The sequence below is a fragment of the Ischnura elegans genome, chromosome 2 (assembly GCF_921293095.1).
Source record: "Ischnura elegans chromosome 2, ioIscEleg1.1, whole genome shotgun sequence".
Lineage (NCBI taxonomy): Eukaryota > Metazoa > Arthropoda > Insecta > Odonata > Coenagrionidae > Ischnura > Ischnura elegans.
The window spans coordinates 94,863,744-94,884,326 of record NC_060247.1 but is presented as its reverse complement, the minus strand read 5'-3'; the positions used below and the strand labels follow the sequence as shown (position 1 = coordinate 94,884,326).

Below are 20,583 nucleotides of genomic sequence, written 5' to 3'. Positions count from 1 at the left end.
CATATTTCAAACTCACCTCATTTTGAGCTAGTGATTATAAAAATATGAACAGAACAGGCCACGCGCTAAACTGATGTAATATTATTTTTCAAAACTGTTTTTTGGTGATTCGTGAGAGGAAATCAAATATTTATACACATAATTTTATTAAAGCCTAGGTCTTAAGTAGCCGTCTTTTGTTGAATTTATGAGGAATGATCAAGTTTTAGTTTTTCACAACTCTACAATACATAAACATCCAGAATATACAGGAAAAGAGGCAAAATAGTTCAAGGGGTAGTTTTCATTGTTTCCATAAATTTAAATAAGGGGCGTAAAAATTTCATCTGGTGTGCAATGGATAAAAATGACTCTCATCCAAGCACTTATTTCTTCACTCACCTGATTAATGAGATTCCAGGCAAGGCGAACGGCACTCTTCACGTACTGGACAAGGCCATCGCAAGACTTCAGGCAAGGGTAATCATAGAGTGTAGCCCATATTTGTGAGCAAACTTCCTGCAAATAAAATGATATATAGAAAATATTAGAATAGGTACTTTCACCACAGCCAAATGACTTCTGTGGATGCTTGGTATGATATATTGGTCATAATTGACTCACATGGACGGTGAGGATTTCACAGGTGATATGGAAACTATTGGTGACATTGAGAATATTAATTAAAGACACTTTATTACTACCATTTCATTTATTTTACCTATCACAACTAGTTTTCATCAATTCAGAGAATTTGTTTCCTGGTTAGGTACTTTTCATCTGGTGCATTGTGAAAATATATCATGTTGATGTGATCTTTGAAACATTATTATTTTTATATTTTCCCATAAAATAATCAGTCATCATCACTTGAATTCATTGCATTTTTTAATTGTTTTAAAGGTAAAATCTTTCCCAAAATAATTTTTATATCTCACTTAGTCACCACCAAACAGAAAGAACTCTTGGTAAATTAAACAGAACAAGAATGTTTAATGACTCTTTCCTCTGAAAAACTCTTCTAAAAAAATCTTATAAATTAATATGTAGTTACATTTCCTGATTGCCGACAGTTTTCCAAACAAATGACCCAGAAGCAAACCCTAGAAATCTTCCTAAACAAAGTTTTTAAGGCCTAAAATTCTAATTATCCTCATTAAAAAAGTGTTTGAGGAAGAAAATTACATTAGCAAGAGGCTGGAGGGAATTTTAGGTTTTGAAAATAATAAAAACAGTGGAAGTCGATAGTATCAAATTATTTTGAGAGTAGTCATTAGGGTGGTCCTTATTTTTAAAGTTTTCGAATTTCTTTTCGAATGGAACATAACTGGGACGCCCCCCAGTTTTGTTCCATTTGGTGAGAAAATAAATCATGAAAATTATTTATGCAATCGGATACCAGGAAAACATGCTGCACATCGCACTTAAAGTTTAGAAATTAGAAAAAACTTGGGGGCGTCTCAAAAGAAATTCGAAAACTTTGAAAATAAGGACCACCCTACCAGTCATTAGTCATTCAGTCATAAGAATTATAAGTGAATATTCATAACTTTTTATGCAAACTTGGTATTAATGGTTCATCATAGTTCTCATTAGAACTAAATTCATTCAAAAACATTAGAATTAAATCGGTCTCAACTTTATTTAGGCATAGTATTGTACTTACCATTTTTTCGAGAACGTCTGAATAAAAAAATAAAACAAAATTATCACCATCATAATTGAATCAATTAAGATATAAATGAGATATACCTCCCTTTCACTACAAGAAACAGTGATACATAACTTTGGTTGACAAAAAATATTATGTAAGCTCATTTATAATATCAACTAATTTCTTTGCCGTTGACTCAAAAGGAGTCAAGCGAGAGAAGAAGCCAATTCAGCATACGTTTATGCAAGAAGCTGTTTCTAGGGTAAATCTGGGTTTATTTCCTCGTAGAGAAGAAAAAAAGAACTCTGCCATTGGTTAAACAATTTAGATCAAACAACCAAGAACGGCAAAGGATGTAGGGATAAATTAAAACAACCTTTATTGATGGTTCAGTGACACTTGAAAATAATTGAACCTGTGTTTTTCATTATGTACACAGTATATAAATTGCGAAGACAAATTTATATCTTGATTCGGCCAAATGGAAAGATATGTGATAATCTGAGAGAGTCAATAGAAATTCAGTAAATTTCATCAAGTTTTCACTGAGACTGAAAGATGCAAATTATCAAATACATTCAAACTTTCAGTGTAAAATATTTAAATAGCATGTTTTCCATGATATGCTTCTTCGATATTCAAAATGAAAATAGTGGCATTCGTTACTTAGTTCAGTTCAGGAAATTAATTTCCCAATATCACCCTTTCCAGAATTTTGAGGCACCATGGCATTACAAGACAAGCCATAACAAAGCATAACAAGCTTTGCGAGGAACTTAAAAAAAAGATGATATAAAAGGTACCTTCATACTTGGGTAATTTCTGTCATAATTTTAACATTATCACATGCTTCATTTCGGTTTTTGCCAGCAAACTATAATTAATTGCTGTTTAAGACCTAAGAAGAATTTTTTATTCGCCGAAGATATTTTTTTGCAAAAATTGGTTTCAAAAACAGGTATGTTAACAGATTTCAATATATCTTTCACATGCGGCTGAGCACTGACATGTAGAAATATATAAAACTTTTACTAAGTCATATTTAAAACTAAGTACATATCATATCCACTTTCTATTGAATTGCATCAAAGATAGCCTTTTCTACTTTCAGTCAACAAAGAGACATAATTTGTAAACGAAGCCCACATTGAAAACTTGTAGATGGAAATAAAGTTTGATAATACAGTATACTCTCGTTATTACGAAGTTCACGGGACCGAAAAACTGGAGGTTCGTAATAACGAAGTTCGTATGAACGTTTCTTTTAGGAATCGTCGAAAAAAACCGTATGTGATAAACGTGATTAAATTACGCGGAAATATATATAAATATATATACGACTTTTCCTGTTTATATATATATATAAACAGGAAAAGTCGTTTCAGTTTCGGCATGCGGCATGACGTAGTCGAGGGTTGATATCCTCCCGAGTACATTAAGTCCGATTTACGAACTAGATGCGTTCCAAGACCTTGTTCCTAAGTTGATAAACTTACGGTCCGGCCGCCGAGAGTTGTCCGATGACAGGCAGAATAGTCTAGGTCGGGGCAGCGTTGCCAGGTAAGAAAGTGAAACGTCTATAAAGGGCTCCGTGAAGAAAGGAGACGGAAAGAACGACGAGCGTGATGGACCCAGTGGAAGAATCACTTGTTTTGTGGATTCGAGGAAAGGACATGTTTCAGTGGAACAGGCTTATTTCGCTGCTCTTTATGCATTTGACAACGTTATATGACTTGGCGATGGTGTGAGGTGCGTTTGGGGGATAGCGATTGGCTGCAAACCGTGCTGGCGAAGGGTTATCCGCACCTCCTATTGTGCCGTCATCGAACAACTCTCGCTGGCCGGACTGTATGCAAGGCATCGAGGAGTACGGTTATCCTGCAGAATGCAACATTTCATAACAATTGTGCACTAACACACAATTGTGACAAACTGATCTAGCTGGGCGTGCAACGCAGCCGGAGCCGAAAAAAATCGCTCTCCGCGGCAAGGAACAACGGGCGAATCGCTGAACAGTCCCTAACTTCACACCGGATTCAATGATACTTTGTTCAGATTATGTCCAGAGTACGATTTTCTCTACGCCGCACCGCGTAGCGACGGTCAAATTATGAGGCGCCAAATTCGAAATTTGAAATTTTTGAATGCTGGCATCTCTGAAAGTTCGTAAATCGAATGTGCGTAGGAAGAGAACTAACTTTACATCAAATTTACGAGCTATGATTCTGCCACCATGATTCCCCAGGAATGAAGCTTATTATGTGACGTTGCGCGTATGGTGAAGAAAGAACCATAAATGACGGTCTTGGTCACAGTACACGAGGAGAACTTAAACATGGCGTGATTATTAAAACATAGCGTAGTGAATATACATCTAAATGCCATAGGTTATGCGTGGAACTTCGTAATAAAGTTCATTTTGTATCCGCCGGGACCGGGACTGAGGTTCGTAATTTCGTAAAAACAAAACGTTTCTTATCCTATAGCTTGGATAGGCCTTTTCGTCGGGACCAACGATTTGCTTCGTAAAAACGAGGACTTCGTAATAACGTTGTTCGTATTAACGAGAGACTACTGTAATAATAATTACTTAAGTTTTAGGTACAAGCAACCTATCTAAAAAAAATACTGAAGTGTTTCTTCAATTTTTGACCACAACAACAGTTAATGAGAAGAAAAATTAACTCCCTACACAGGAAAATGAACTAGGTCACCTCACAAAAGGGGATCCTTATAAATCAATTTTGAAACAAAATGCAGCAAAGACGGGGTAGGAGAGATGCATACTAACATTAATCTGATGCTATATTAAAATAATCTTACAGACTGATATGAAATAAATTTATAATACCAAGATGTAACCAATGCTGAAGCATCAAAACAAAATTATGTCTTGATTAGGCCAAATTGAAAGAGTTGCGATAATCTGAGAGATTCAACAGAAAATTCAAGCATGATCGCAGTTATTTCGGATTCATAACAATGATTATTCTTCTGAAACTATATGGAAGCCAATGCATAATATTTCGGCTCATTCATTTGTAGAAATCATTAATTTTTTTGGAATTCGAAAAAGTTAATTATTGTTTAATGCGAATTTTAAGCACTAAATTTTCATTGTGTTTTTTCATTTTCAATTGCTATGCTTTAGCATTTAAAATGTCACTATTTGCGCGATGCATACATATTTAAATTTTTTCATTTTTTACCGACAAATTTTGCATAAATCTTTAAACTCCTCATACTTCATCCAATTGTCATAACGCAATTCGTTTTATTCCATTTAAACGCTAACACTTTGTTCGAAACATTAAATGTCAATAAAATTAATTTGATACCCTTCACCAAGGTTGTTAAATTTCAATATAAAAATAAATTATAATTCTTCCTCGAATAATCTATCTCAGAATCGGACGAACATTTTCTTTAAAAATGAAGACACAACTAGCTATTCCAAAAATGAATTTTTGTGACAACTAATGAACCAATGGATTTTTAAAGGTATTTAAGAATTTACATATTTTGCAGCGCGGCTGTCTGTCTCCCTTATTCGGAATACATGCGGTTGACATATTACAAAAGTCTATAAATATACATACTACGCCGGACCGAAGTGATAGGACCAGCAGATTGTTTTTTGTGAAATTGTCGTGTGACATTGAGTTTGACGTGAATGTACACCCTTGAAGAATTTTTGATGAAATCTGAAACTGAAATGTTTGTTGAATGGGGCCTTTAACGCAGAACCTAAATCGAAATAAGCCGGTAGGTGGAAGAGAAATATAAGTTTCGGCTAAAAAAATTTTCATCATTCTGCCATCCTCTCATAATAAAAAACGCGACTGTTGCCACCCACTTTTCATGGGTTGGTGACGTCAAGAGAGTTTTATCTCATTAAATCGTTCAGAGAGTGGCGCTTATTAAAGAAAGGAGCCTCTCATAGAGCACAAACAACAGCGAATCAAGTGAAGTTGATCGAAGTACGTGGCCCAGGAATAGCTTAGGCGCAGCGATCCGCTCCGCATGAGTTAGTGACATCATCAACTTATTAGCAAAGGGGTCAAGTCTTGTAATCATTCGCTCCGAAAAGTAAGCTATGGATAAAAACGAAGATATATGGAACTCTTTAACAATCACTACCAACATCCAACTGCCAATTGAAGCTGATAGAAAAAATATTTCCAAAACAAAATTACGATTGTTTTAGGGAATCTGCGACGGGGAGAAGAACAAGCGTTAACCCGCCGCACAGTAGGCGGAAATCGGAAAAAGCCGGACAAAATTACAAAATGGATTTTTTGGAGATAGAAAATTGAAACTTCGCATATCAACTCAAAAATGATTGAACTTTATGTATATGCACTTTATTTAACATAGATCGCATCCAGTACTGAGATACAGAGGCTCAAGCGTGAGAGAAGTTCCATAAGAATGCCCGTGTTCAATTTTCGCTCAAAATCTTCCAAAGTAGATAATGAAGCTAAAGGTGGAATAAAAAACCATATCACCTCTTATCATGGTGTTTTTTCTTTCAGTTACCTTAATCTTGAAGAAAAAAATCGATAAATTTCTCTCATACTGTTACAAAATGGCGGACACTGTTTTTCAACAAAATGTTACGTTTAGTAAGAGTTTCAAATTGGTTTTCGGCAAAGTCACGTAAAGTAACTTCTAATCATTATACCTAACCTAACTAACATCAAATCATTATTTGAAGATTTTTCAAGGTGTTTATGCAGTTACCTTTGACATAAGTTAGCGACGCCGGAAATAAAATTGATTTTTCGATCGGTTGGCAAGGTTCGTCTCCGCGAGTCGGAAGCTGGATTAGCCGCGACGCGGTAAGGTTATTGAAACTGTATGGATTTTAACAATCAACATTTAACGTTTTCAAGCAGTCCTTCAACATACTGATCCTAAAATAGTCTATAGTGAATACAAAAGCGGTTATTCAGCCGAGGTAATAACACGATTCATTGAAGTTGATTTAGTTTTCTTTGGATACGACTTGGGACCATGCCTTTATTAAAAGCGTTCGCACCTCGAAAACGTGCGTTGTTTTCCTGAGACTAATACACGATGATTTCCTAGAAAGACACCAGCTGAGATCATTATACCTTCTTTACCCTCCGATCCCTAGCCACCAGAAATCTTCGGCGCGCCGAGGGCTAAGCTGAGAGCGAAGGGCTTATCTTTCTTCGGAATCATTCACTTTAGCCAATCATTGGCTCAAATGAACTATTCCACTGCCACAGTGAAAAGTGGTAATAAATTTTTGAACCTGCCTATTGAGGTAGACTCGCTTTCGGTCACTGGGGGAGCTTTGCCACCGCAGACCCCCTTGGATGCGGATTGCGGCTTTTTCTGGCCTCTCTGCCAGTTATCACAACTTATGTTGAACCCTAATATGCAACAGCGTTTCCTCCTTCGGTTTTTACATAATATTTCACGAATTAGTGATATTGCAAAATTTTTAAAATTAAAAGTGCTTCAATCGTTCTGAAAATTGGTTTTTCGACGTATCACGCGGTCAGGATTCGATAAAAATGGCATTTTTCAAAAATGATTTTTTTAAACCCTCAATGCCCGTAAAGAGGCATAGAGGAATTACATATTAGAAAGAAAATTTAGCATTTGGATTTACGTTTTAAGAAACACTAAATTATTCGTTTATATAGATAGAGAATTTTGTGTTTCGACAATTTTTCTTAGGGTTTCACATGACTTTAACGTGGATCATTTGCATGAATGTTTGTCGTATCTCGTCTAGTTCACCCCAAAAATTTGTATGAATAAGTCAGTCAGTGGTCGGAAGTGGGACTCATGACTCATCATATTTTGACTAAGCGACCTGTAAGTTTCAATTTAAACTGAAAAAAAAACACTACCGCTATCACCGCTTCCACCACACTCACCTCAACGTTCCTGCTCATATTAAAACTATCCGCATTCCTGCGCAGATACTCGCTCACGGCTTCCTCCACCTCGGCCACTCCGGACGTCTCAGTGGACACGTTGCTGACGGCCTGCGCCGTCGGCGGAGGCGTGGACTGCGCCGACGCCGGAATCTGCAGCACCTCCCGCACCTGCGCCTTGATGCTCGACTGCAGGGACTGCGCCGAGCGGAAAGACAGCTGCGCCGCGGATGACGTCGGCGACCGTGAAGAAGGTGGGAATACAGATACGGGGAGGGGGTCGGGAAAGGGTGGGGGGTCCATTATAAGGAGAAGCAGAGGGTGGAAGGGGGTGGAGGGAGGGGAATAGAGGGGGCAGAGACAATGGCCGAGGGTGTGTGTGGGTGATTGATGTTTACCATGGCATCCAGGGTTAATTTTTATTAGCATTAGCAATATGTTTTTCGAGTTAAGCACGCATGCATATATGTTTTGGACGTTGTGGTTAAAAGAACCGTTTCCGTTTCAGCCATGGATAAGGAGCAACAGACGGGATGGTTTTGTATTTTTTTTTGTTTTTGGCAACAGAAAGAAAAGGGGTAAGGAGACAGTAGGTGCAAGTTTGAGGTCAGGGGAGAGAAAAAAATGGTAAACCCATTTCGGTTACTTAGTGACAGTAAAGAGAAGTGTTTTATCAAGCTATACTATACGTGAAGCCTTAGGTATTCATAGTGGAAGAAGAGATGATACCCAAAACATTTGATGAGGCTGCAGTCCCTCCTCATAAATTTGATATTTTTCGTCACACAGTTGCCCTGATACACACTTTCAAATTCTTTGTCAAAATTACAACATACATACTAAGATGATTCTTTCCTGCCCACAAGGCCAGAATTTAACTTAAAACGAAAATCTTTATGAAGCTAGAACATAAAATTAATACATCAGAAAGGGTTATTATAGAGCTGGAAGGATAGAAACCAACACCCCCCAATGAGAAATAAATTCTAAGTATTAGTTTTTGCACTTGTGACATTTATTACAAGCTAAATGAAGTTAGAGGTTTCACGTTAAAATTTCTAATAGTTATTCCCTCCTTTCCAAGACTAATAAACCCATCTACTTCGTCAATATTTCACTTTTGAAATATTTCCGGTCATAGGTGATTCTTCACTGCGATGCCATTAAGAAATTTGAAAGGTAAAGAAAAGTGTTAAAAAAAACTAAATTTTTTGCAAAAAAGAATGTGACGTCAAGTTTTTTTCCTGATTTGAATGCGATTTTTAATAACATGGGCCTTTGGAGATATAAGCTTTAAATTTTCCTAATATCAAGGAGAAATAAAGTGATAAAAACTAATAACACGACTTGTAATCAGAATAATTTCAGAATGCAAGTATGCAGTCATATTCCATTAGCGGTCTTCCTCTAACGTAATTTGCTTATGGTTTCGGAGATCCAGATTCCGGTGATGATATACAATATGACTGTAGTCATATCTGTGAACATGAAAACCTTGTCAATCCCAATTCTATATTGCCTTCAACATGCATATTACTAGTTCGCTTCAAAATTTTTTTATCTTAAAATGCATCTAAAATTAAATTTGGCAACAGTCTAAAAATTGAGCAAAACCACTGCTCCAAACTTAAAAAGTTCGGAGTAACTTTTTTACTGCCGATCTTTTTCAAACTTTTGCCTTTTTTGGGAATTATGTGGACTAAGCATTTTTATTAGTTTCCTTTTAAGATATAAAAAACATTGAGAAATTGGCGAAAAAAAAAAACGCATTGCAATCGGATTTCCCGTCCATTTAAAGTCTTTAACTAATGAAATTAATATACAATAAACCTCACGAATAAATTTCACGATTAGAATTAAAATGGAATAATGAAAATAATGAATTCCCTGATAACGTTTAAGCATAGACCATCATGCACGGATGAAAAATCAGGCAATCATAAAAAATCAGAAGTTACTCCAAGACAAGGAAGTAAATATTAAATATAACTGCTCACAAATAGCTTATTTTTTCATTGTAACAGTAGATACTAAGATTAATGAAACGTATTAGTTATAAAAAAATAAATGTCGTTAATATTAAGCTATTATGTTAATCAGAAAAAATATTTATCAAAATAGGGAGAAAGGTATTTACAAGATATATGTATTTATATCTTCAGAATAGAGATGTGGAAAAATAGTAATATAGATAGTAATCCCAGTTTTAAGCATGCAGTTTGATAAAATATAAAAATATTTACTATTTGGACTCCAAATCCTTATTCCATATGGGGAATAAATTTAATGCAGAATAATAAAAGCAAAGTTTTTCCAAGCATACCCTTAGGAGAGCAATAATGCTTTTGTACAAAATTTAAAATTTGTTAAATTCAAAAAAATTAATTTGATGCTTATATACAGGGGAATAAACCATAAAGATTCAATGAATTATTTTCGTAATTAGCAGTAAGGCAGGAAAATAGTGCTAAGTGGAATCACTGGAAAACATGTACTTGTATAAAAACATAGTGAGGAAAAGAAAAGATATTATTTGAGAGAATGTTATTTTCATCTTATGCTACGATAAATGAAGGAGTCATATAGGCTTGTCGTTTTGTCAATTGAAAGTGAAGTATTTCGTAGATGGGTGAGCATCTTGCGCACACCCAGCTACGAAATAATCGTCAAGTTTAAAATTTAAATAAAAATCTCCACAAAATTCATACATATTCTAAATAACTAAATCGTAACAAAATTTAGATACTATGAATTAAAAAAATATAGTCTAACCAGTTTATTTCCTTTTTAAAAAGAACAGTATTATTTCAATAAGATAATGACAGTAAAATCAAAATTATATTGCATTTAATGTGAAATATTTCAAATAAAAGTTATACAGAGAATTATGTCTACTTGCATGCAGAACCTGGAAGTGATTGATAATTTTCTGCATCTTCTAGTTTGATACCTGCAGTGAAACAAGAGGCACTTTCAAAGATAATAATGATTCAGAGTCAGCTAAGTGGCCCAACTGTTCCTTTCCAGGTGTTAAATCTAATTTAGCAGTTAGCATTTAGAAAAATATTTATAAATTTGCTTTTTAAAATATCAGGCAAATGAGCATAATAAAGACACCAGATATCTTTTCGATACCATGTTTACCCATTCATCCCGCGTTCCCTTTGTCTAGGAAAGAAAAAAAATCGTTTCGAAACTGTCATTCATCGTACATAACGACCAACAAATAATGAGACGACCATTAAGCCCCTTGATTTCTAGTAAATACCTGCAACATTAACAATTAAACCTGCGATCCAGCTGTTAGAATAAAGTAAATGAAATAGACCAGCATTTGTCAGCATTGTTTTAAATGCTGCAGTGAAGGTCGCATTCGAAGAAAAAAATTCATTAAGGAGGACAAAGTAAGCAATTAATATACTTATTACGAATTTTATTCACTGCGTCGGCATAACTATATGAAACTTTAACTTTGAAAGAATACGAACACACAATGTGTCTCTCACGACCATAGACAATAAAATGCCTAAATTTACTAACATCGCAAATTTTGACAGGAATGAACTACGAATAATTAAATGCCTTAGAATAACCGTTTTGATAAAAGGTCCACGGCTTTCCAAAGACCCTAAAATAACAATCTACCACGATAAATTACCTTGATTGAGAATAACGGCTGACACTACCTGAGTAAAGCATCCATTTAGCCAAGAAATAAATGCCATATACAATTCTCTACTAATGCTAAATAATTCTTGAAAATAGAGTTATGACAAAAATGCGCGAACGCGCGTAATTGGTTAGATTTTCTTAATAGTGTTTAAGTCTTGTGCCCGCTTAATGGTGCGTAGTCAACAGTCAATCTGAAGAAAACGCAAAGTGCGGAATGATGGGCACTTTTCAATGACACTTTTCTTCGCCCATATTCTCGTGTTTTTCGATTAAAAGGGGCTCAAAACCTCGAAGCTCGAAAGGGCAAAACTGTCGAAAAATTGGGGCCCAAGGCAAAAGAAAGCTTTCATCAGGTAATCTCTAACTTAAGGGCACATATTCTGAACCGTCACATCTCGTCATATATGTGCTATTTGATGAAGAATTTCAGGCTTTCCCGGCAGATACTTTGGGTGTATTTTTCTAGGATATTATTGCGGTTCAGAGGGTCTATATTGGCGAACATATCGATAACTCCACTGCGCAAGTGCTCAAAAATCACCGACCGAATCAAATCCGCTCATCTAGTACTACTAGGGCTAATAGATGAGCGGATTGCATTTGGTGGGCGATTGTTGAGTGTTTGTGCAGTGGAGGTATCGATATCGCTGAGGCTCATTTTTGGCATTCCGAGGTTTTTAGCATCACCATAGCCATGACAATGGCAGCAGCAAAGATCTACCGAAACGTCGGCCTACACTGAACGTCTAAAATGGTGTAATAACCGATAAAAATTTACCCATTTGTGTATTTTTATCCGCGTATCTGTGCCAAGAAACGTTCACAAAAATAGCGTCAATATTATACAAGTAATACTTAAGGGAGCTAGACAATACGAGGCTGATAGAGTAGGAGTAACGCGTCCTCTAAAGCTACGAAAAGAGGTCACGTGATACAGTGACGGATCCAGAGAGGGGCTATACTCCCTCCTGGAGTATCCAATTTACGCTAGATAAAAATAGTAATTTTGTTAGGAGCCTCACTAATGTTTGGAGGTAACCTACCCCACAGACCCCCGGCCTAGTTTCCCTTGCCCCTAGCTTGGATCCGCCACTGACGTGATCAGTGGCGTAGCCAGTGGGAGGGGCCCGTGGAGCCCGGACTCCCCCAAAATATAAAAATGCAATTATTTTCCCTCATAAAAGAAAACAAAATTTTGAAATATCATGAATTTACAAATATTTCTTAAACAAATGAAGTTTTTTCGATTATAAAAGTTGTTGAAATTAGTTTAAAACCCATTACTTAGTACCCTGTTTTTCAAAAATTTTCCCCCCTGGTTTTGGACCCCCCCCCCGAACGAAATTCCTGGATCCGCCACTGACGTGATGGTCTGCAATGACGATTTCCACCACAGTAGTGAGTCGCTTTAAGACCATTTAAACTGGTGGATGAATCGGCAATGCTTATATTTCTATGACCTCGCCACGGCTCACTTACCACCACGACGGAGAAGAGAATCTTCGCCTTAAGCTCCTCGGCCTCCTTGAGTGGCGCGAGGTTGTCCAAGGCGTCCAGTGTGTCCACCCGCGCCTGCGCGTAGAGCGAGGCGTACCTGCCGAGGAGCAGCTGGGCGCTGGGCCCGCCCCCGCCACCCCACGCCCCCGCGGGGGCGGAGCTCCCACTGCATCCTCCATCGGTGCTGCGGGCCTCCGGGTCGACGCCGATGAGGCCCTCGTAGTGGCTGCCCCCCGCCTCCCGCTCCTCCGCCTCCACGCGGGCCTTCTGCTCCACCGCTAGTCTGCAAGAGAGGAGGCAAAACCCATTCAACATAGCATTCATAACATTTTTGTGGTGTGTTCTTCACACCACATTGCGAAGGCCTGTGTCGTTGATTTTGCTACAGAACAATGAAGAGGATCAGATGGATCGGCCGAATACGTAATGAGGAATTCCTAAGAAGAGTAGGAAAGGAGAAAAGCCTTATGATAACCTTGACACGAAGACGGAACAACCTTATAGGCCATATCTTGAGATATGATGGCCTAATGATGACAATCTTCGAGGGACGAGTAGATGGCAACAGCGGAAAAGGAATACCTCGGATGAATCATGTGGAACAGGTAAAGAAGGATGCGAAAGAGAAGAAATACGTAGGTGTGAAAAGATCAGTGGATAGAATAATTTTTTAAAAATTTTATTCCCAAACCTCCGAATACAGCCCAAAGCGGCCATTTTATGTCTGGGTATTCAACAAATTTAAAAATTGCACGTACACAAACAACCACGCTCTGGATAGGGGAAATCTACCCAGGCAGGACTCGAACCCGCGACCTCTTGTCGAGGACTTTACACCGCCGCCACCGATGCCGGCGAGATGCGTCAAACCAATCGTATGGTTGTTGACCAGTGATAATGATGGTATTTTGAGGAAGCGACCAACAGCTAGGGTCATTTGCGGTAAGAGGGAAGGATAGGCAGCGAATGGTGGAGAGAAACCCAGCGGCATTAGCAAAGGCGCCAAGGGGATCACGGATTAACGTCCCATCCGACGGACAGAGTGCTTAACTTGAAGTGCCCTCCACAAGGCACTCAGGCAGAGATCGGGCAGCCTCTGAAAAGTCTCAACCACCACCGGGATTTGAACCTGGACCGACTGGGTTGGAAGCTCCTCTAGCCACTACACCAACGCGATCACACCATTTTTTAAGGGAAGGAATCGCTCACAAGAATTTGATGTCAATATTGTTAGCGAGGCCGAACAAAGCATCCCAACAGTAATGATACTTACCGATAGCAAATTATAATTTTCATTTCCTATATGTTAGTATAACTTACCAATCGAAAGGGACGCTGCCTTCCTGTCATTCAAACAAAAACTAGATCGAAAACCTTGAAATTGTGGAAAAAAATCAGAAGATATTACCTCTCATTGAGTAGGACTTCATTCTCTCGTAATTCAGCGATGGTGCCCTTCGCCTGAATGAGTTCGGAGCGGAGGTTGGCGAGTTCCTGGTGCATGCGGGATATTTTGTGGTCATCCTGCCCTTCTGGTAACTGGAGGGCCGCCAGGGGACGACAGTTGGGGCAGCAGGCAATGGTGGCCGAGGACGTGGTGGAAGACGATGAGGAGGAGCCTATGCGAGGGAGAGAGATGAGATCAAGATCCTCGCTCCTCTCATAAACCGAAATTATGTTTGACCGTAACCATTCTTAAAAATAAATTTTAGATAAAAGTATGAAAATGTGAATGACATTACAAAACAACAGAAAATATCACCGCTACCCACACTCAAGAAGATTTTAGTTTCGTAGGTGCGGAGGGTTAGTGCGAGTAGCCATAAATTTCAGTGCCGTTAGTCGCAATTATCGGTAAAATTACATATTCAACTGCAATTTTACTATTCTTTACAGCACACAGAAATATAATATAATTCTTCAGCAATGATAAACTGTAGATGAAAACTACAAAGGCATGAAAAGAGAGACTCAGGAAGAAAGAGATGTGCAAAATAATCACTAAATTGAACAGATTAATCAAATTTGCCATGATGGCAAGGGAAGCGTTCGTGAAATGGAAAGAGTAACATCCTGAGGACTCTGCGTTTGACGTGTGATTATTGAGGAGAATTGAAACGCTGAGATAAAAGAAGGCACATAGAAAGCTAAAAATAAAATCAATTATATGAACTCTTCCTCTGTTAGCGCTTCCTGAAATGTGATTGCTCGTATTTAGATTAATGTATTAGACATTATTATGACCAATAAATACGCAAATGATCATATTAAACCTATGCAAGTGAAATTTGCGTAGTTTTTTTCAGCATAAAACAATTCAACCTAGCAACTATTAGGTTTCTTATTAATGTAGTAATCAGAAAAAATCGAATTTCCAAGAAAAAATAGAATTCGACGGGCATCAATGCGCTATATTCTCAAGCTTCTCGCATCATGTATTGATAAATTGAATAATTTTGGCCTCAACTTTGTGAAAATGCATGGTTGGAATAAGAATTAAACTTGGCACACGATATTTACTTACATTTTCCTTTGTATACCATTCATATACGATTCAAGCGTGGCTATGCTCGCTGTTGGAAAAAATCCGGTCGTAAAGGATAATATACGTAAAAATCGTGTGCAAAGTTTAATTCTCAAATCAACTTATGCACAATATAATGAGAGCTAACGATGACGCATTGCATCAAAACCAATGGAATAAAATTATATTTTAATAAAGTAATGAATTTTTCTATAATCAAGATGATCGAATTTTCAAACCGTAGAAATAAGTATATTAAATTTCTGCAAAAAAATAATTGCAATGATTCCGATGATGTGTATGTACTCACCGGCAGAGTTGAGCTTCTGCAGTTCCTTGCGTGCCTTGAGCTGTCGGGGTCGCAGGGGTCCTGAGGAGGGCCCGATGCCTTTGCCGGGCGTGGACGGCGGCGTGGAGCCCGGGGACTCACCGCACCCGCCAGACTCGATGCCGCTGCTGCCGCCGCCGCTGCCGCATGCGTGGTGTGGCGTCCGAGACGCGGCTCCCGAGCGGCGCTTGCCGTCAGCGGGAGGTGGGGGTTCGAGTCCCGCGACTATGAGCGAGGCGCGGTCGCTCGCCTTGCTTCCGGAACGAACTACAATAAAGATACCGCAAGGTATAACTAACCACAATGCCAAAATATTCACTATAAATGAGCACATTGAAAAATAAATCTTCGTAAATAAATTTTTCTCGGGTTTTCGCGCGGGTAGTAAGAAAATTTAAGGCAGCCGACGTTTCAGTAGCCTTGAGAATGTGTTAAAAGACGGGACCCTAAACGTCGTCTCCCTTAAATTTTCCTTCTCGCGCTTCTTCAAACCCGAGAAAATTTTATTCATTCTATACGTTGGAAAAATGTTAATTCAAGTATAATGTTCGTAAATTTTACTGAAAATACTTTTATACGGCCAATTTTACCGTTATGCTACATCGCCAGGTACACTCAAGGAAATGATCAACCAAACGAACATACGATTATATTTAAAAACAGATCAATCTGGAGGAAAGGAAGGAAGAAGATTCGTATAAATGGTAGTAGTACCACGCAATAGTAAGTCTTTACCATTAGTACCATACTAATGTATTGCACCTGATTATGTCAAAGAAAGATGCAACCGGTCGTATTAAAGCTATATAAGTTAAATTTACTAATTGCACTTTCTCAAAGTAAACTAAGTAACGCCAAAAACTAATTCATTCCCAATAAACTTGTTTAGCTATAGAGAAAGCATCAGTTTAAAAAAATACGTATTCTCCTCAGGTCTTAAAATTTTATGAGGCCTGAAAATGATACAGCGCAGCGCTTTGAAACCAAGGGATTAAAATAATATTTTAAGGGAACTGTCTATTTTTCTACATTTAAGGAGATATTCACCAAATTAAGACCGAATCCACTATTTCAAAAAGAGTTTTTTTTAGTGCAATTACTCAATTTATGGAATAATGCAATTTAAGGCCTACTTTATTGGTCCATTTTCTCCTAATAACTGCTTTCACCACTCGCGTAGATTCTAAATAAGATGAAATTTTTCTAGGATTTCACTCCTCACTTAAAATTGAGACGAGGCATTAAAATTTAAATTTTAAATCGAATGTTTCATACTATGCACTATGAGAATGTTTGCACAACATCTAAAAAGTAGTATCCGTCACCAGGCAGATTACAAAAGCTTAAGACAAATCAAATGGTTATTAGCTCCATCCCAGTCATAAAAATTGGCAAATTTTCTCCACTTGAATGTGAGCATGAGGAAAAGTTGTATTTAATTCATTCAAGAGAGAATGCGTTTCAACCATCACAACTACTTCCTCTCAAGTTACGCTAAACGGACGAGTTGAGCGACAAAGGGATCGACTCACTGGAGCGTGTGAGGAAGTTGTAGCGCGCCCTCTTGCTGATGTACGGCGAGTTCCCGGACATCATGATGGCCGAGTCGGAGTCGGAGTGGTAGCCAGAGATGTCGCTCGAGTCGTCATCCTCGTCTTCCGCCACTTCCTTCATCATTTGCAGCACCTGGAGAAAAAGGAAGAAGAATGAATCGTGACTTACGGAGGGGAAAATAATAAATAACATGCATGCTAGAGCAATTGAAAAAATATTTTGCACTGAGAAATTTCCTCTAAAACACTGAAGAGAAGACGAAGAAACTTAGTTGGACACATTATGAGAAATGATGGTCTGATGAAAACAATCGCAGATGCACAGGTGGTCAGGAAGTAGGGCAAGGGACGGCCCCGAATGAATTACATAGGACAGGTTATTAAGGATATAAAAGAGAAGAAATACGTCACTATGAAAAGGCCACCAAATAGAACGATGGAAATGAGAGCTGCGTCAAACCAATCTTAGGATTGTTGACTGATGATGATGACGGCAATGAAAAATAAACCCTAAGAGTTCGGTTTTATTCCCAATCGAAATCCCGACATTTTCAGTTTGACGAGCCAATTCATTAATGTACGCATAAAAGTGGATACATATATTGATTTCATTGAAGTAGATAAAAAAATAAATTATATTTTAATAATAATTTTCATTCAGTGATCTTAAACATCGTTATACGATTATTTTACTTCAAAACCGCGACAATGGTGACATATATTATAGACACACGCTTCACATTAGAATACCAACGGAGTCAAAGATGTTTGCTATGTGTGTTAAGATGTTTGCAAAGATGTGTGTTAAGGTATTCGAGTTTTTACAGACAAATATTGTGGAATAATTTCTAAGACCAGAAGACAAGATGAGGAAAGCGAAAATGAAACATATTAGGGAAAAAATTCTACGGCGCAAATTACGCCATATATCCCCCATGTATGTGGCACAAATCAGTTGTAGCAAATTATATATCTGAATTCATTTGGCTATTCTTTCAACAATGATCTATAAACTTCAACACTTAAGTAGCTCTTTTAGGATTATAGAGATCTCTCGTTCCAATAGGGTATCAGTTTTTCCAGCCCCTTGAATAGTTTATGCATCGGAATCCTTCGCTAGAATCCGCTATTATGTTCTCTCGATGACTGAAATAAACACTGCTCACTAGGTATTTAGGTGTGACATTTTTTTTTACCAATGATCAGAAATAAAATTAAAACACTAAGAACCCATCTGAATAACACTAAAAAGACTTTAAAAACAAAATAGCGCCTACAAAGGGAATGTTACAAAAGTTAATTCCGCGATTTGAATATCGTATTTTTTGTTTGGCGCATATAGAAAATAGACATGGTTATTTGATAGTTATTCGGTCCAACTCGCCTTTGTTTCATTGCGACAAAATGCGCGATTTCTATGAAATTCTTGTACCTCTCTTCGAAATTCCTTGTACTTCTTATTATTCTCCGCCAACAGCATATTCAAATAAAATAAAATTTTCAATTGCAATAAACAACTTGTAAACAGACGCTTCCACTGCAATCACCTAATACGACCCAAAAAGGATCATGGGACCTGAAATTTTGAAATTTTAACCTTGGTTTCATCAAAAAAAAAAAACTAAAATCGTTCTCGTTTACAGCTCACGTGAATCACACGATCATTTTTCAAGTTCAGGGATGGCGGCAATGACAACTCAAACGATGACTCATTTATAGGGATGGCGGCAATGATAGGGTTCACTGTAATTACTTCCATCATTTGTTGTTGTCGCCTTTTCCATCACTGAATACTTACTATATGAAATACAGCAGCAGCCAATCAGCGCATGAGAACAAACGCATATTCTGACGACGCCATTGAACTTCATGATGACGAAAAAAAGTAAACATGAAGTAAAAGTAAAAAGTAAGACGAAAAAAAGTAAACAAGGAAGTCTCAATTAACCATGTCACAAAGAAAATGATGGCTTAAATCATTGCTCTCCCCGTCATTAACCAGCATGGCTGTAATGATCAATAAAATTGCCCGTGAAAAATGATCGTGTGATTTTTACTCTGAGATAAGGTCGGAGTAATGTGCGCTGGGAGGAAAGAGTAGACGAAACAGCCCCGCCAACAAGCGAATATGCCACCCAGAATCATATTCACAAATCGGGGTCTTAGAGCGGCGACCTCAATCAACATGTTGAGGCCTTCCTCGCTCCCACCAAACAACCTGGTCTGCACGAAGCAGTGGCCCACTATTACAGCACACATGAGAGACGCACCCTGTTTGCGGCCACCCAGTCTGGATTTTGGAAGAACTACGGCCATTCATTTCATTTCTAGCTCCCATTCTTTTTCTTCCCATTTTTTTTAACGAGGACAGAATTCGTGAGTTTCCCTGCCTACCATTAATTTTCACCGTTAATGCTGACGAATCTTCATCAAATAGCTTTTCAAGGTTTAGAAACTATTGTTTGTGAATGCAATCGACAGCTAAGTTCAAATGCGCCATGGTTGAGAGAACCGTTGGCATTAGCCTCCTCTTCACGAAAGACGCCAAGGGGTCAACGGCTTTACGTTCCATTCGACGGGCGGAGCGCTGTACTTAAAATGCGTTCCACAAACCTATCAAACAAGGATCGGACAATTTATAAAAAATCTCTGCCACCGCCGGAATTTGAACCCGAGTCTACTAGATGAGAAGCAAGCACTCTTAACAGCCGAACCAGCGCCATTAAAATCACAGGCAAACTTTTCTTTGCCCGAATAAAAACCCACGACGTTAACCCACATGTATTTATTTTGTATCACTCAACGTAACTTTGGTTTTTGATACCTTTATATTATTATGAATTTTTATTTATCAAGGATAACACAAAAGGTCTTAATGATGCTTACTTTTATACACAAAACTCATGGTTGATGCGGAATATTTAACAATATATGTGTATCATAATTTTTAATAATGTATGTAATATTTCTGATGTCTCTCCCGGAAATTTATTTAAAGTAAGTATTATAAGCGCTTTTATCAATTTACTATTACTAAAAAGTAAATTCACATTTTTCATATTTTAATGCTCAATATGCAAAATATTTTTCATATTTTAGAGCTCAATATCTAGAATCATGATGATAGTTAATATGATTATACGACGGAAAAAAACTCCACCAGCATATGTAAGGTCCAGTAAGTACAAACAAAGATGGAAACGAAACCTAGGACTACAATGTAATGCGGCAGAATACGAACGATAAAATATCCTCTGCCGCCGCGCCGGTGGTATTAGCCGGTTCGTAAGGAAGTACACAATGTAATCGCCTACCGTTTATTTCAGAGGTTAAATTTTAACTAGAGTTGGAAGTTCAGTAGAGTAGAAGTAGTAGAAAAAGGGTAGGAGTCTAACTAGAGATTTTGGCAAGAGTCTTCATTATTAGTCCCCGAAAATTTCACTCCGTCAAAGTTTCAAACA

General features: G+C 37.8%; 1 protein-coding gene across 1 annotated transcript in view; it reads right to left on the bottom strand.

Annotated features, from left to right (window-relative positions):
- LOC124153215 overlaps positions 1 to 20,583 on the bottom strand; it is a 99,763-nt gene that overhangs the window by 2,143 nt on the left and 77,037 nt on the right. Inside the window, exons 7-12 of the mRNA XM_046526314.1 lie at positions 17,102 to 17,255; positions 15,552 to 15,836; positions 14,126 to 14,336; positions 12,700 to 13,000; positions 7,549 to 7,767; positions 382 to 498 (exon numbers count right to left, since the gene is read on the bottom strand). Coding sequence (XP_046382270.1) covers positions 382 to 498; positions 7,549 to 7,767; positions 12,700 to 13,000; positions 14,126 to 14,336; positions 15,552 to 15,836; positions 17,102 to 17,255 — 1,287 coding nt within the window. The remainder of the gene's footprint in view (positions 1 to 381; positions 499 to 7,548; positions 7,768 to 12,699; positions 13,001 to 14,125; positions 14,337 to 15,551; positions 15,837 to 17,101; positions 17,256 to 20,583) is intronic.